The following is a 16,954-nucleotide window of genomic DNA, read 5'->3' on the forward strand; positions in this document are numbered from 1 at the left end:
TGCTACAAGATGGACACTGTCTTGGATATGAAGGGCATGGTGGAGAATAGGTCTACTATTATTGACTACTAGTCACAATATCTAAATGGGAATTCTAGACTCAGGGGCAGAATGTTTTGGCCTGTCAAATGCTGGATAGCAGTCAGCAAGGCCCTGCTTGTAATATTTGTCTGGCAACTGATGGAAACAAGATGCTGGGTAGCTGGATGACTGGTCAGATCTGGAAGGGCTATTCTTCCAGCTCTCCAGCTGTATTGTGCATAACAACACTGACTTTGTTCACCGAACTCATATGTCTAGAAGAGTGATATATAAGCTAGTATATTATCATTATCATTATCATTATCAGTAGTAGTAGTAGTAACAACAATATAGATACTGCATTTGAGTATGAAAGGCTAATGACTGTGAAACAGCACTAGTTAAACATGGAGTTATTAAGAAAAATAATTGAGAATGGCTTAAAATGAGATTTTTCCAGGTCTGTGGAGGCTCTGAGGAGGCAGCAGGGAGGCAAACTGTTTTGTCCCCGCTCACTTCTTTTCCCCACGTTCTGCACATGCACCGCATACTGTAGATGGGTGGGGATAAAAAGTGAGTCATCAGCAACATGGTTAGCCTTTTATATGTTAGAGTGATTTTAATAAGGTTCCTCCCGTCCCTGAACCCCTACCCTCTCCAGGCTCCACCCACAAAATCTCCAGGAATTTCCCAATATGGAGCTGGTAACCCTATTGCCTAATTAACTGTCATATCATGCACACTTTCTGTTAAGTGTCACTTGTTGGTCCCTGAACCCCAGGGAAATGTTTTTGCATCTGCATCTTCAAAAAGGAGATCAGTGCACAGTTGCATCCACGTCTCATTCATTTCAGCAATGTTTGCGTAGGAGAAGTTTTCAAGTGGTCTTGTGCCAACAACAAGTCAAGTCCAAGTCCCAACTACTCTTCAAGTACTGAAAATATGAAAAGTGTTAGTTGCACAGTGATGCACAAACCCCTAGGCCAGCAGTTTTTAACTGAAGACCCAGAATCTAAGAGTCTCTGAAGCCATGATGCAAACTGAGGACAAGTCTTGATGAACTACAAGCTCTTTTGGTGTTTCCATCCCATGCAGAAGAGGCAAGCTGAAAAACAACTTGCCTCTTCTTCAGCAGGTGAACCTGCTTAAGTGGAAACTTTAAACATGCCTTTGTGTTTATGGTTCTCTCAAAGTAATCAAGAGACGGGGGACACAGAGGACGAATTGTCAGTTTAATCATTTCACCCATGTTCACAAGATAAAAAAATATGTGGTGGCCTGAGGAAAAAAAGTAAGCCAGAGTTCTGTCTTTACTCTTTAGCCCTATTTACTCTAGCCCATGAGCACCATTATGCCCATTGAAACCTTTCCTTGTGCCCATCTAGTAGGGATCCCAGACCCCTGATGGGGGCAGGGAATCTTCCGCCCCCAATCCCCACACCCCGCCCCCACTTACCTGAGCAGCCGGGGGGGGGCGCACAACTTCCTTGCACGCTCCCCCATGGTGCAGCGCGCTCCTGTGCACCGCAGCCGCTGGGATCGGGCCCGTTTTGGCCCATTTTGGGGGCGCTGTGTGGTGCAGGAGCGCTCCTGCACTCCACAGTGCTCAAAACGGGCCCGATCCATGGCAAACTGGGCCCATTTTCAGCAGCTGCAGAGCACAGGAGTGCCCCTGCACTCCACAGCACCCAAAACGGGCCTGTTTTGGCACAGATCGGGCCCATTTTTGAGCCGCTCCTGCACTCTGCAGCACCTCAAAACTGGGCCCAATCCGCAGCAGAACGGCTCGTTTCAGGCGCATTCTGCAGCACCCGGCCGCACGATGACGTCACCCCCGAAGTGACGTCATTGTGCCTGTGGGGGTGCACGTGTGCGCTCTGCACACGGACACACCCCCTCTCCCTAAAGTAAGTGCCAGGCCCCTGTCCCCCGCCAGGAGATTGAGGGGGCCTGGCAACCCTACCATCAAGTGTTTTTAGAAAGTTGGTGTGGCCAGATGTGGCTTTTGCCAAGTATGGTTTCTGATTGACTGTTGGAGATTTGATTGGCTGTGTAAATTTTTTAAAACACCGCTTTGGCAGAAGCTGTTTCCACAGCACAAAGATCTTCAATGTGTGAATGAAGGTAAGCTATGGCAGCCATTCTGTGGCTGGCTCTGCCTCCTCTGGCAGCCATATTTTGTGGCTGCCCCCACCACACAGTATCAGAGCTCAAAATGTGCCTGCAGACTCAAAAAGGTTGTGGACCCCTCCTCTGAATGTTTAGGTTTTAAATATGTTACTTCCTTGCCTTTTATTTGGTTGTTGGTTGCATATTCTTTTTTCCCCGTCTGTGAATTATCCCTTAGGGTGGATTACTGATCAACCATCATGCGGACCAGTCACTAAACAGCTTTTGCCAGTGGCAGTCTGCTCTGGTTGGAAAGAATGGGAAGCGTCACGACCATGCCATCTTGCTTACTGGATTTGATATCTGCTCCTGGAAGAATGAACCATGCGACACTTTAGGTACAACAAGGAAATATTCTGTGGGAAACTGTGTTGACAGCTGTATAATGTAAAAGAACGGGCTGGATCCAACCAGTTTTTCAGCTGGTGAAAAAGGAAAGAGGGGTCCCCTTTCACCACCACATTATCTAATGAGCAGGATTTTGGATCCTGCAATGTAGGACCGAAAAAAAGAGGTCTTCTCAGGGACCCTTATTTTGGATGGCTGCTGGTGCCTGGGGAATCAGTAGGCCAGTGCTATTGTTTTAGATTTTGAAACTACCTCTGGCCAGCAGCATTCTTGTTCTCTCTGGCTGACCTTTCGAAAAGAGCTGGACCCCCTTTTAGAAAATCACTTTCCCAGCTGACGGGCTTGATGTTGAGTCAGCAAAGAGCATGAGCCTGTGTTACTTTTTGTAAGCTGCTGCAGACAGAATGAATTTTTTTGTTGGATTGGGCCCAACATGGCTGTGTGTGTATGAGTCTGCCTTGTACATTCCGTCTACCTGCCAAAACTGAATGTGTGCTGAATCTTCCCCAGGCAGCTGACTAAAATATGTGATGAATCTCTGTGAAGTTGTGCAGCAGAATGTAATGCCGGCCCTTTCTTTCGCCACTTTCCCTGTTCTCAATCCCTCCCTGGCAGGTTTTGCTCCCATCAGTGGAATGTGCAGCAAATACCGCAGTTGTACCATCAATGAAGACACTGGGCTTGGCTTGGCATTTACTATTGCCCATGAATCTGGACACAAGTAAGCCATTTCTCGTGAGTCTTTCTCCGTACAAGCTAAATGGGACAGACAATAATGCTAAAACTTGGGGGGTGGTGTGTGTGTAGGGTTTTTCCTCAATTGCCCCTTCTGACATTACCTCAGAGATGTGGGAGAAGTTGACCCTTGTCTTCTTTTATGGGCCCCTCTAGGGCTGTTTCCACATGGGCATGGTTTCCCGTAATGGACTCATTGCTGCAGCAAATAAAGCATTACCAGTGGGAAATTCTTCGTTTTCCCTCCATATCCTTCCGTGCCCACACCTCCGCCCACACCGGAAGGCTTTTTTCAGGCTTACCCCCTCCCCCCGCCCCAGTAGTTATATCAGTATAATGCTGTAGCGATATACCTACTAGCTATTTTTTTAAAAAAGAAAAGGTTAAAGATCTGGCTGGGGATTGAAGGAAATGGTTATGTGAGGGAATATGGAGGGGAAATGGTGCCAGATGTAGGTGAGGAGGTTTGGAAATCTGCGCTTTCCCAGAGCAGAAACAAATGGGGAGCCCGCATCCATAGTACTTAATTTGTAGGAGATTCCAACAGTGCCTGAAGGGGCACTAACCTAACTCTGGTTGTTGTGGATTTTTCGGGCTGTATAGCCGTGGTCTTGGCATTGTAGTTCCTGACATTTCGCCAGCAGCTGTGGCTGGCATCTTCAGAGGTGCAGCACCAAAAGACAGAGATCTCTCAGTGTCACAGTGTGGAAAAGATGTTGGCAGGTCATTTATGGCAGCATACATCTATGGCAGCATTTATGGCTGCCAACATCTTTTCCACACTGTGACACTGAGAGATCTCTGTCTTTTGGTGCTACACCTCTGAAGATGCCAGCCACAGCTGCTGGCGAAATGTCAGGAACTACAACGCCAAGACCACGGCAATACAGCCCGGAAAATCCACAACAACCATCGTTCTCCAGCCGTGAAAGCCTTCAACAATATATTAACCTAACTCTGTCTCCACCGTTCTTGACTGAGAAAAGTATCATTCAGGACTCCTTCCCATGAAAGATGAGAAAAGCGAAAAGGTACTACTGAGCTTGTGATGAATTGTCAGACAGCCTGAGCATCTAGGGTTTTTTTTTAAATTGTTCCTGCACTCCGAGGTGCCACCTTCATTCCTGTCAACTTCTTTGGGGGGAAATCTGACAGTGTAAACACCATGCATTCATGCTATATATACAAACCTAGTTTCAGTGTGAAAGGGTACAGTGTACCATGGGTTTCGAGGACAGATTCAGAGGAACTGAGGTAGCACAATTACAGATATTCTGAGATGCAGAGGTAGGGGAAAGATGAAGCTGTTTTTGGAAGCAGGAGTTCTTTGAACACATGAAGGTGCCTTATACTGTGTCATATCATCAGCCAGTATTTTCTGTTATAACTCTCCAGGGTCTAGGGGTCTGGTCTTTCACATCTTCCTATCTGAGAGCCAGTGTGGTATAGTGGTTAAGAGAGGCAGGACTCTAATCTGGAGAACCAGGTTTGATTCCCCACCCCTCCGCTTGAAGTCAGCTGGGTGACATTGGGTCAGTTACAGCTCTCCCAGAGCTCTCTCAGCCCCACCCACCTCACAGGGTGATTGTTGTGGGAATAATAATAATATACTTTGTAAATCACTCTGAGCGGTGTTAAGTTGTCCTGAAGGGCGGTATATAAATTGAATATTATTATTGTTACTTCTGATCTTTTTAACTGGAAATGCTGAGGATGGAGATTAGAACCCTCTGCAGGCAAACCGACTGCTCTACCACGGAGAGTCTGTCTACATCAGACTTCGACACATGTTCTTCACATGTCGGGAGATGCAATGTTAGCCCGGAAATGTAGTTTTAAAAGACAGAGCCAGCAGAGATCGCTCCAGAGGGGACGGATTGTCTCTTAGCCCTCTGCCACCTCTGGCATGCTGGACTGTTTCCCCTTCCGGAGCCTTTGCCCTGCTGATGTGCCGTCAATTCAAAGTTTTAAGCAGAGAGGGCAGCAAGGCCAATGCTCTCGGAGGGGGAGAGTCTGGCACACCAGAGGTGGCAGAGGGCTGTGAGAGAATCCTTCCCCTCTGAAGTGATCTCCGCTGGCTCTGTCTTTTAAAACTACACTTCTGGGCTAACATGGTGTCTCCTGGCACTTGACAAACATGCACCCAGGCGTCTTGCATAGGGAGACTCTGAGCTAAGACTCTTGCAAAGGAACACAGGTGGCACAATGCAGATACCACAGGTAACAGATTCTCTTTACAGAGGCGTGATCTGGGGGAGCCCAGTGACGCCTGGTGTGGGCTTTCGGGGACCACAGTTCTCTTTGTCAGATGCAACTGGCAGGGAGAGCTGTGGTTACCGAAGGCTTATACTACATAGGAATTGGATACCTTCACTGCTACAAACTGACTGCACACCAAAAAGGAGATGTTTACATTTCCAAGCAAAGGAATGTTTTGATTGCCTCTATGCTAATTGCATTCTGTCTTCTTGTGATTTATGCCCCCTTCCCTCTCTTTCCCCCTCCTCTTCTGTATCTGCCCAGTTTTGATCAGGCATCTGATGAAGAGAACTTGATTCTCGAAAGCTTATGCTATAATAATTAAAATTGGTTAGTCTTAAAGGTGCTACTGGACTCTTTTTGATTTTGATAGGTTTTGGATGGCTAAAGATAGTGGAGGTTTAGGATTGAAGGTCACAAGCAGGGATGACCAGTTGCAGCTGGATTTGAATTGAGTGTTTTTAAAAATAATAATACCATTAACATCCTGAGTCAAGGTGGGCAATGAATGCAGTTAAATAAATAAATATGTGTGGTGACGTGGTGTTCCCAAGGCACAGCAAGCAGGCTCACTGTGGCTTTCGGCACGAAGGCAGAATTAAATCCAGGGTTCCTTTTGTTCGGGAATCTTTATGAAAATACATCCCACATAGAAGCTTCCCTTTGTTGGCTGACAGTTCCATTCAACTTGTTCCCCTTTTGTCAGTGGCCGCACTGCTGCCTTTCCCTTCGTTTGTTACCCGGATCCCTGATTCTGCATGACTGCTCAGAGTTATTCAGTCCTCTTTGTGTAAAATACTCTGTACAGCGTCGGCTGTGACCTCGCGTCTACATGAGTGGCCCCTGGGCAGGCTGCTCTTCATCTGAAAGGAAACGAGGAATTAAAGATTAATCCTGATCCCAGTGGTGACCCTGTGAGGCATTTGAGAGGGAGGAAAATAATAACAAAACCCAAAGAAACTCACAACAGTACTTCTAACTGGTGCCCAGCATCTTGATCTTACGTATTCCAGTGGTGTAGCTTCTAGGGATAGACATGGTTGAATAGATAAGGATTAACAGACTGAAGTTAGATACAGCATGGTGCAGTGGCTAGAGCATCCAACTAGGATCTAGGAGAACCAGGTTCAAATCCTGCCTCTGCTATGGAGGCTTGCTGGGTGACCTTGGGCCAGTTCCAAACAGCCTTTCTTCACAGGGTTGTTGTGGAAATAAAAGGGAGGAGAGGAGAATTGTGCAAGCTACATTGGGTCCCGTTGGGGAGAATGTTTGGGTATAAAGGAAGTAAATAAATAAATGAATAAAAGATGGAAATGGTGCAGATTTGAAGGTACTGATCTACCTGTGGCTCTACAGTTTCCTTGTCAGATCAGGTAAATACAAATGAGGCACTCCTTGACCCATTCTGTTCTTTGAGAAGCAAGTTCGATGTATTGCTAGGAGTTTCCTTTCCCATTTACTATATTAGGGCCAAGCTACACATGACGAATGACACTTGAATGGCAAGTGTATTTCTCCCTGTTCACTTGCCCTCCACTCAATCCACTTGTTGTTCAAGTGTCATTCGTCATATGTAGCTTGGCCCTTAGTCCTGTCCGTTTGCTGGTCAATTGCTATTCCGATTGAACGTCTGTAATTTTCAAGCTGGACTGCTGCCGTGCTTTCTGTGTGGGTTTACCCTTAAAACTTCACCAAATCTCTAAGATCAGCAAAAATGCCAACCGCACTCATGGAATCCATCCCCAAAATGTGGCTGTGTGACTTGTAGGAAGTTTGGCTTACGTACAGTAAGCATTATCTCTCAGAAAATTTGCTTGCACAGGTGCAAATGGGGAAAAAATATGGTAGCTGTACAAGAACGTGACCTTAAGACATCCTCCCTCACAAGCTTCATTGACACAAACAGGAGCCACAGGAAAGCATAACTATTAGTCATGCCAAAGGGGCTTGGTCTTTAAAAAGTCCTGGTGGATTGTGCCCCAAAGTGACAAATGAGTAGAGTCATGCCATGAACATGTTAGTTGCAGTCTGATCAGAATTACATTCTTCTAGGCCCAGGGGTCATTTTGAAGAAAAAGAGCTGGAGGAACTCATTAGCACAGCTCATTAGCATATGCCACACCCCTTGCCATCACCGGAAGTGTGTCATTAGCATGACTGATTTGCATATGCCACACCCCCTGACATCACCTATCCTGGCTATTTTGGACCCCATCCTGGCCATTCAGGGCTGAAAATGGGCCCAAAATGGCAAAAAGGGGCTGAAAATGGCCGAAAAGGAGCCCAAAATGGTCAAGATCGGGCTGCTGCTGAGTGGGAGAGTGATCCACCACCCGTCACAGGCCCGATCAGGGCTGTTCTAGCCCCAATACAGGCAGAAACAGGCCCAAAATGGCCGAGAATCAGGTGGGTGGGGCCACCTGACATGTGACCTCTTTGGGGAACTGCCAGAACTGCGTTCCTGTGCGTTCCCCCTCAAAATGAGCTCTGTCTAGGCCCATTGACCTCAATTAACTGGGGGCCAAGCTACACATGATGCATGACACTTGAACGGCAAGTGTATTTCTCCCTGTTCACTTGCCCTCCACTCAATCCACTTGCCGTTCAAGTGTCATTCGTCATGTGTAGCTTGGCCCTCAGTCTTATTTTATCCTCTTTGGGGGTGGGGGAGGTGGTATTCAATAATGCATAGTTATGTCTGCTGTTCTTTCTGCAGGTTTCCCCTCTTTTTTTTTTCAGCCTTCCTTTCCAGCTTGGCATATACATTTTGATATCCGGACAGGAAGGATATATGAAATGCCTTCCAAAAATGTATTTTGGAAAGGCTGCAGTTCTTTCATTTGGCAATGACTGCTAGAAATTGTCATTTGTCCAAGCTTGTGCCTTTTCAGCTGTATAATATGGGAAATTGGCAGCAGTGACCTAAAGATGCCTGGAGGCAGATGAGCCTTAGAAGCGGTGCCTAATGATCCTATTAGCAGTCGGGTAGTAATTATAGATGGGAGGGATCATTTGAAACAATTATAGGACTTTTTTTGGCAAATAAATCACTCAAGGCTTAATAGAACTTCCTTCCCTATGATTTGATGAATGCCATCAATATGCTCCAGTTTAATTATGGGAACCAGAAGCTTTAAAGTGAGAAAATCTGGGCTTGAGCAAGATATGACGGAGACAGCTCCATGTTTTTGGAACTGGCCCAGTCATGGCAAAGAAGGGGTGGGGAGGTTTGACTTCAAATGCTAAAGGGCATGCAAGTGAGGGGAGCTCAGCCGTCCCCTTTATTATCTCCTTGAAGTCTCTTCCTTCGAGGGCTTTTCTTTCAGTGTTATGTACATTCCCCAGATGTGTGGAAAGTACCTAGAGAGAAGGTCTGTGAGAATGTAAGCTGCAGGGTGGAGAATGCTTCACATTCCTGACAAGAATGTCTCTTTTGCTTTGGGAGGCAACACCTCATTCCCTCTTTTATATGAGAACACGAGAAGAGCCATGCTGGATCACAACTGTGGGTCCATCTCGTCCAGCTAGTTGCCCATAGAGGACAAGACCTTCCTCTGATGTTTCTTGCTAGCCCTGGCATTAAGAAATTATAGTTCCCCCTTAACCCTCATGGGTGAGGCCTGGAGAGCTCCCAGAATTACAACTGGTCTCCTGACAACAAAGATCAGTTTCCCTGGAGAAAATGGCTGCTTTAGAGGTGGACACTATGGCATTATACCCTGGTAATGACCCTCTCCTCCCCTGCAGGGCCGGTGCCTCCATTGAGGCAACCCCGGCGATCGCCTCCAGCACTGAGGCACCGGAGGGGGTGCCAGGGCCGAGGCCGGGGGTGCATGCCACAGAGCTGGTGGCGGAAGCGTGCGGGCAGCTGACCAGGAGGGATGGGAAGCTGCCCATGCACCGCCCCGGCTGCCTGCCATGCCAGGCCCGCAGGTACTGCAGCCTCCCAGCTCTCCCATGCTTCTGCTGCCACCAACAAGTGCCCCCGGCAGCAGCCGCGGGCCAGGCACAGCAGGCATCCAGGGCAGCATGCGGAGTAACAGAGCAGGAGGGCTGGGAGGATTCCCGCGTGCCTCCCCAGCCACCCACCATGCCTGGCTGACCTGGCAGCCTCTCAGCCCTCCCGCCCAGCTGCCTGCCACCGTGCAGTCCAGGAGCATGCATGTAAGAGGGCAGGAGCAGTCCTGAAGCTGCCCCCCCCAGCCTCAGGCACCAGAAACTCTGGCGCCGGCCCTGCTCCCCCGATCCTGCCCTCCCCAAGCTTCATCTCCAAATCCTCCAGGAATTTCCCAACCCAGAGTTGGAGAGCAGTTTGGTGTAGTGGTTAAGAGCAGCAGGAGTCTAATCTGGAGAACCGGGTTTGATTCCCCTCTCCTCCGCTTGAAGCCAACTGGGTGACCTTGGGTCAGTCACAGCCCTTCGGAGCTCTCTCAGCTCCACCCACCTCACAGGGTGATTGTTGTTATGGAGATAATAATGACATACTTCGTAAACCGCTCTGAGTGGGTATTAAGTTGTCCTGAAGGGCGGTATATAAATCGAATGTTGTTGTTATTATTATTAGCTTGTAGCCATTGATGGGCCTGTTCTCCCCGAAGGCGTCTCCTCCTTAACTGCTGGCCTGTCAGGCCCATGTTTCATCATATGAGTTCACTTGACATTTATGATATGGCAGCTAACAATATGGACACAATCCCTTTCTTCATATATAAGTTGCTCCTACAAATATCTTGATCGAACTGTATGCTAGAAAGGAGCAGGTTGAAATAGCATGAGCCCCATTTTTAAGAATCTGCATAAATGGGGCCATTGTTCATCCACATGGATTTCATACATTATATTCTGTGTGTGGGAAGAATGGCACACACATTCCTTTCCACATGAGGAGGACCACTGCTTGTTTTTACGAGCTGAGGCTTAGGAAGTGCAGATCTAGATACAGAGATGTAGCTGAGTTAAAAATCAGAGTTCAGATCTAACTAGTTCTTCTTTTCATATTCCATTTACAGATGATATGTCTGTAAATGGAAGTTACTTTTTTTCCTTTCACGGAGAAAATATTTTCATGAATGGAAATGTTCGTTGTGAACGGAAGGCTCCTCATGTAGTGAAAAGACATCTTGGGATCCAGCCCAATTTATGTATAAGATTAAGTGTGCTATCAGTAAATAGTAACACATAGAGTATAAGTCAAATTGATTGATTTATATTGAATGTATATAATGTTTATTGAAGTACTTAGAGTTATGAAGAACAGGGGACAGATTGATTGTCCCATATTGACGAGACTAGAAGGATCAAGTTAGAGAATAGAGAATGAAAATCAGATAAAATGTTACATTATTAAAGAATATATGTTAGGAATGCAATACTTAGTGTGATAAGTTAAGTGGGGAAGGGAATAGAAATAGCACTGTGTTATAATAGATAAGCTTAGAAGAGAATGAAAGTGTATGTTTAATAGAATAAAGTAAGTTTGAAGTGAGTAAGGGGAAAAATAGATAAGGGGTTGGAAAACTGTTGGAAGTCAACAAAAAGGGGGGGGAAGGGAGGGGGTTAGAATTGGAATATTTAAAGGGAATTGATTGTAATGAATAATAACTTGATTTCTAATCCAATATTTTTTTTTAAAAAAAAGATTAAGTGTGCTATCCTATGCAAAATTACTCCAGCCTAACTCTATTGATTCCAACGGACTAATACTGCATACTATTGCAATGTTTTGTACATTGGAGTTAAAGCTGGGGGAGGTTCAAGATAATTGTAGAAGCTGGAGATGAAAGCCACTGTTTCATAATGTTTGCTCCAAAAACAAAGGTCGCTATTCCCATTATTTCCCTCTTTTTTAACCCCCCCCCCATAAACTTATAAGGTCTTTCATTTTCATTTTTTTTGCTTCTGTCTCTAGCTTTGGCATGATCCATGATGGAGAAGGGAACCCTTGCAGAAAGGCCGAAGGTAACATTATGTCTCCCACTCTCACAGGCAACAACGGAGTGTTTTCGTGGTCAGCGTGCAGCCGGCAGTACCTTAACAAATTTCTCAGGTAAGGCTGAGGCAAAAGGCTAATTATTGGGAACTTGGGTCTGGACCGAACCTCCCACAAGGAAGCAAACAGAAATTTATTGAACAACCCAGTATGTTTTTGGAAGGGAATGACTAGTTAGCATTGTGAAATGGTCGAGGTTTGGACGAGGATCTTGGAGATCCAATTTTAGGGGGATTGTGAATCCCTTTCTCTGCCACAGAAGCTTTCCAGGTGACCTTCGGCCAGTCATTCTCTCTCAGCCTAACCTACCTCATGGGTTTGTTGTAGTGAGGATAAAATCGAGGAGGGGAGAATGATGCGATAAACCACTTTAAGTTCCCAGTAGGGAGAAAAGCAGGGTATAAATATCTAAACAAACCCCAGTTTTATTGGATCTCGTTCTCTCCAATCCATGTTTGAATCCTGAGTACATGACATATGTATGTGCAAACAATATACGGGGCGGGGGGCGGGTGTGGAACTGGAGCGAGAGCATGTTAGAACAGCAGCAGATCCCTCTGCTATCCCTGCGGCGGGAGCTTCACTGATGCAGCGGCTGTCTCCGAAGCAGCTCTGGGAAAGAGCAGCAGCTGCCGGCCCCCTAAACAGTCTTTGGGGGTCCTTCGGTCCGGCAGGCTTGTGCCTGGAAGAATGATTTGCAATGGCTGCTGCTGGCTTCCTCCAGCTCTTCAGCCAGCGGTGAGCAGCAGCAGAAGGAAATGCTGAGGCGGCTGCTGCCACCGCTGCTGCTACTCCACCATCCCTTCTCAAGGGGGAGGAGTCTCCGACTACATTTCCCAGGTAAACTTGTGGGACCAATCAAGTGCTCTCCACAGGTAATGTGTCACTTGTAGCTTGGGGCCAAGCTACACATGACGAATGACACTTGAACAGCAAGTGTATTTCTCCCTGTTCACTTGCCCTCCACTCAATCCACTTGCCGTTCAAGTGTCATTCGTCATGTGTAGCTTGGCCCTCAGTTCTCAATTTGTCATTGACATAAAGCCTACGTATGTACGCCAAAATGAACAGCAGCTTTTGTGCACGTAAGCAGTCCTGTTCTATGCTTCTCCCCTTTTTCTGATCTGCAAATACCTGTCAATTTGTATGTAGAGTCTTTCCTTAAGGTACTGGAATATCTTCCTTGCAGAAGATCCATTGCTGACTTCATGTCTTCCAGCCCTGTTTTCACAACCAGAAAGCAGTGGCAGAAAGTGAGGGCAGCAGAACAGCAAGGGAGGAATTACTCACCTTTTTCTCTCGTGCCATTTCTGTGCTCAGAATCAGTCCCACACACACACAGTGAACGACAGTTGGAAAGCAGTTCACAGCAGATAGTGAACAAATGGGAAGGAGGTGTTCAGCAGGTGCTGCCATTCCTCTGTTGAAGCTGAGAACATCCTTTTCATTCATAAAAATGTAGGAGGGTGTTCACATGTTTCCCATGTATCATCTCGTTTGTCCTTTATCTGGGATTTCTTATATCTATAACTCCAGGTTGTTAAAAAAAATTGCAATCTTATGTCTGTTTTCAATGCCCATGTTATGTTATGGTTTGTTTGCAATACAGATTTGCCACATTGCTACCCTTCTGGAATTTGTGAGAACAGTAATTCTCTATGAAAACTGTATATACAGCTGAAATTATTTTCAGTTGGCCAATCATTCACATCGTTTGGAGCGACCATGTACCACCTGTGTAGAAGTACCATCCACTAGACTTGCTTGTTTCTTTTGTTCATAATCCACGCAGTCCATTTTCCTGGTCTGAAATTGTCCTGGGGAGGACCATTCGTTGGACTGTTGGAGAAACCCGCGTGAAAACTCTGCCCTTCTTTACATGTACCGCAGTTGTGATCCAAATTGTTCACGTTACACACAGGAATCTAGGAACTTTTCATGAGAGCCAGTTTGGTGTAGTGGTTAAGAGCGGCAGGACTGTAATCTGGACAGCCAGGTTTGATTCCCCACTCCTCCACTTGAAGCCAGGTGGGTGACCTTGGGCTAGTCACAGTTCTCTGAAGCTCTCTCAGCCCCACCCACCTCACAGGGTGTTTTGTTGTAGGGATAATAATAACATACTTTGTAAACCACTCTGAGTGGGCATTAAGTTGTCCTGAAGGGCGGTATATAAATTGAATGTTATTATTATTAATGTTATTATAACTTTTAGACAGAACACAGATCGTGTACCTAACCTGCATACCCTATAATGTAGAAATCAGCCCTGAGGTGCTTGCATGTGGGGCTGCCTGTATGCAAACCATCCCAGAACACTTTTCATTCACAGACCTTAAGCTGCAAGTGACTGAGTAACAGATGATGAATGCTGTGTATATTTTAGCAGGATCAACCTGTCACATGCCTTCAGAACCCTATCTGGCTTTGATTTGCTCTCAAGGGATATCATTCGATGGTTCATTAAGAGATGCATCTCTCTCTTACAGTACAGCTCAAGCAGCTTGCCTAATCGATGAGCCTAGGAAAACTGGGCAATACGAATATCCTGATAAACTCCCGGGGCAGATCTATGACGCTGACACACAATGCAAGTGGCAATTCGGAGGAAAAGCCAAACTCTGCAACCTGAGTTTTGTGAAGGTACGTTCCTAAGTATCTTTCTAAAAAAGTTAGAACTTGCTTTGGGAAATATCAATGAGCTGCAAATGGGAGATGTTATGAATGAGTGGAGGGGTTCCAATGAGCTCCAGGGTCTGCACTGTTTCTAAATCTTCAACTATTTGGCATGCGTCTTGCTTGCTTTGAAGGTGGTAACTTGGATGGAAGTCAAGGTGGGCCAGCATAGCTGCAGGACATGACTGTGCCTACAGGATATAGAATCAAATTGCAAATGACATTGAAGAGTGAAGAGCGGTGGTGGTGGGATACCCAAGTTCTATTTTGCATGAAGAGTCTTTATTTCTTTTAGTGTTCCAAGATGGAATAGCAGATAGCCCGGTTTTATTGCCAGGACATAAAATGTGCAAGGACTTTGCTTCTGGTACATCCACAGACTAAACTAATGCTATCTGTTGTGTCCTCAAGTGTAATACAGCCCATTAATGATGAACTTCAATAATCCAGACCTCTGATTCTTCTGTTGGTCTGATTTCAATATGGAGAAACAATAATATCAACGTTGGTGCTCTGTATGCATAAAAATTACCAAAATTTGGGTACTCTTAAGAAACAGAATATGGAGGGAGGGCATCTCCAAGAAATACATGAAAGGATAGAGTTATGCACCTAGCAGTAGGCTTGATTCCCAACAACTGGACTTATCAGGGGCAGGAAGCAGCTTAGCTCCCACCCCAGCGGAGGTCCTAAACACAGCCATTCACTCCATTGGAGACAAAGGAAAAGCACTGCCTTGTTTTGATGAGGACTAACACAGCCTACTAGCCCTAACACCAAATGGCCCATCCAGGGATATCACCAGGGTGTGTATAGGTGATCACAGTTTCAGCTGAGTATCCATGTAGGTCTGAAGTAGAAGAGCAAGTTTCAAGTCCAGGGGTGACAGTGTGTTTCTGTGTGCATAAAGCCACATCCAGAGATCCTTGGAATATGTTGTCCCTCCTTCTACGTACATCTGCCCACACACATTCGCATGGCAAGCATATTGTTAGCCAGTTAATAATGAAAGATTGGAAGTCAAAGAGGTTGTACTCCACTGTTGGATAGAAGGTCAAGATGGAGACAGCAAGAAGAGACATGGGCTTGGCTCCTACCACCTTTCCATGGGATCCATGATTTCTCCTCCTTGCTGCAGCCCCTGCTCTTTGTGGCTTCCTTACATAAGGGTCCCGATGTGATCCTCAGCAGAGCTTTTTCATTGCATTAGCCTCTTCCCTTTTCCTGTAGCAGAATACTGAAACTACAATTCACTTACGGTGGATTGTGTAAGGGCATATCTACCATCTTTTTCTTGACCTGCATTTCTTCTAAGGAACTCAGGGTGGTACACATGGTTCCTTTCTTCTCTATTTTATTCTCATGACCTATTTGTGAACTAGGTTAAGGCTGAGAGAGAGTGATGGCTCAAGGCTGTATGGGATTTCAGCCTGGCTGTCCCAAACCCTAGTCTGACATGCTGTTCACTGCTCCACTCTGGCTGTAAATAGCATACCTTTGATGTTGTGTTAAGTAGAAAGAGATGGGGGGGGCGGTTGATGATGGGACAGAGGATTAAGTAGGGAAGATAGGACTGAAGGTTAGGAAGTGAGGACGTTTGGAGGTGGAAAGAGATTAAAGCCCCTGGGAAAGGAAAGAGAGAGAGAGAGTTTAGGCATCAGTTAGATGTGGATATCAAGGAGGAAGAGAAATCATGGAAGTAACTGAAGAGCATAGCAAATACAGGGGGGGGGAAGTTGAATAGTTCTAGGTTTTTGGACAGGTTACACCTGATGCTGCCTTATAATCACATTGTTTTATTCAGGTCAAGATTGTCTACTCAGGTTGACAGCAACTCTCCAGGATTTTAGGCAGAGGTCTTTCATATTCCCTACTCCCTGGTCCTTTTTTTTTTCCTTTTAAAACTTGAGATGCCAGGAATTGAACCTTTGACCTTCTGCATTCAAAGCAGATGCTCTACCACTGACCTACATCTCTGAGAGGAGATGGAGCTGTGATCAAGGGAGAGTGGTAAGGAAGGCGTTTTCAATATCAGAGGCAAGACAGAACAAGAGTATATAAACCGAACGCTGGCAGCCAGAATGGAGAGGCAGGGGCGGATCATGTTATTGTTAAAGAGGGAGAAGCAGAGGGTTTTGCAGCAGCTTGCATTGTTGGGGGGCAGGGTGGGCAAGGACAGGGCGGGGAATCAGAAATAACTGGGAGGGTATTTGTCGATGAGGTTGAGTTCATTTGGAAATGGTCTGTGTTGACATTGCAGAATAGGGGTGTGCATGATGTTTGTAATAATTTCAGATTCATCTTTTGGATAGGGCACTGTTTTCGTTATCTTGATTTTTCAGAGGTATTGTTATTGGGTTGGGGGGGAGTGTATTTTTTCAGTTTCTGAAAATTTAGGGGCATTATTTTTGTAATTCCCCCTGCCATGAGGCCTTAGGGGCAGGGAGGCAGGAAGGGAAAGAGAGGAAGCCAGACCTGGACTTACCTTGCTGGCATTGTTCCTGCTGAAGACTTCTCCCTGCTGTAGGCATCAGAGACAGCAGAGCCTACCGCACAGTCAGAAAATCTGAACTTCCTTGAGGCTTGGCTGTCATAGCAGCCCTTTCCTCCCTCTCCACTGGAGGGGGCTTTTAAAGAAAAAATCGGTTATATTTGAACTAGAAACAAAGCCTGTTGTGGGAAAAAATACAACAGGCTCTAGAAAGGTGGGGGAGGCAGGCATTGCCACTTGCTCTGTGCCTCATCCCGACCGAGTGAAGG

The 16,954-nt window shown here is 46.1% G+C and overlaps 1 protein-coding gene across 1 annotated transcript in view; it reads left to right on the plus strand.

Annotated features, from left to right (window-relative positions):
• Window positions 1-16,954, plus strand: part of ADAMTS18 (ADAM metallopeptidase with thrombospondin type 1 motif 18) — a 136,671-nt gene that overhangs the window by 57,370 nt on the left and 62,347 nt on the right. The window contains exons 7-10 of the mRNA XM_055000730.1: window positions 2,369-2,528; window positions 3,154-3,259; window positions 11,441-11,578; window positions 14,008-14,161. Coding sequence (XP_054856705.1) covers window positions 2,369-2,528; window positions 3,154-3,259; window positions 11,441-11,578; window positions 14,008-14,161 — 558 coding nt within the window. The remainder of the gene's footprint in view (window positions 1-2,368; window positions 2,529-3,153; window positions 3,260-11,440; window positions 11,579-14,007; window positions 14,162-16,954) is intronic.

The sequence above is a fragment of the Eublepharis macularius genome, chromosome 16 (assembly GCF_028583425.1).
Source record: "Eublepharis macularius isolate TG4126 chromosome 16, MPM_Emac_v1.0, whole genome shotgun sequence".
NCBI classification, from domain to species: Eukaryota; Metazoa; Chordata; class Lepidosauria; order Squamata; family Eublepharidae; genus Eublepharis; species Eublepharis macularius.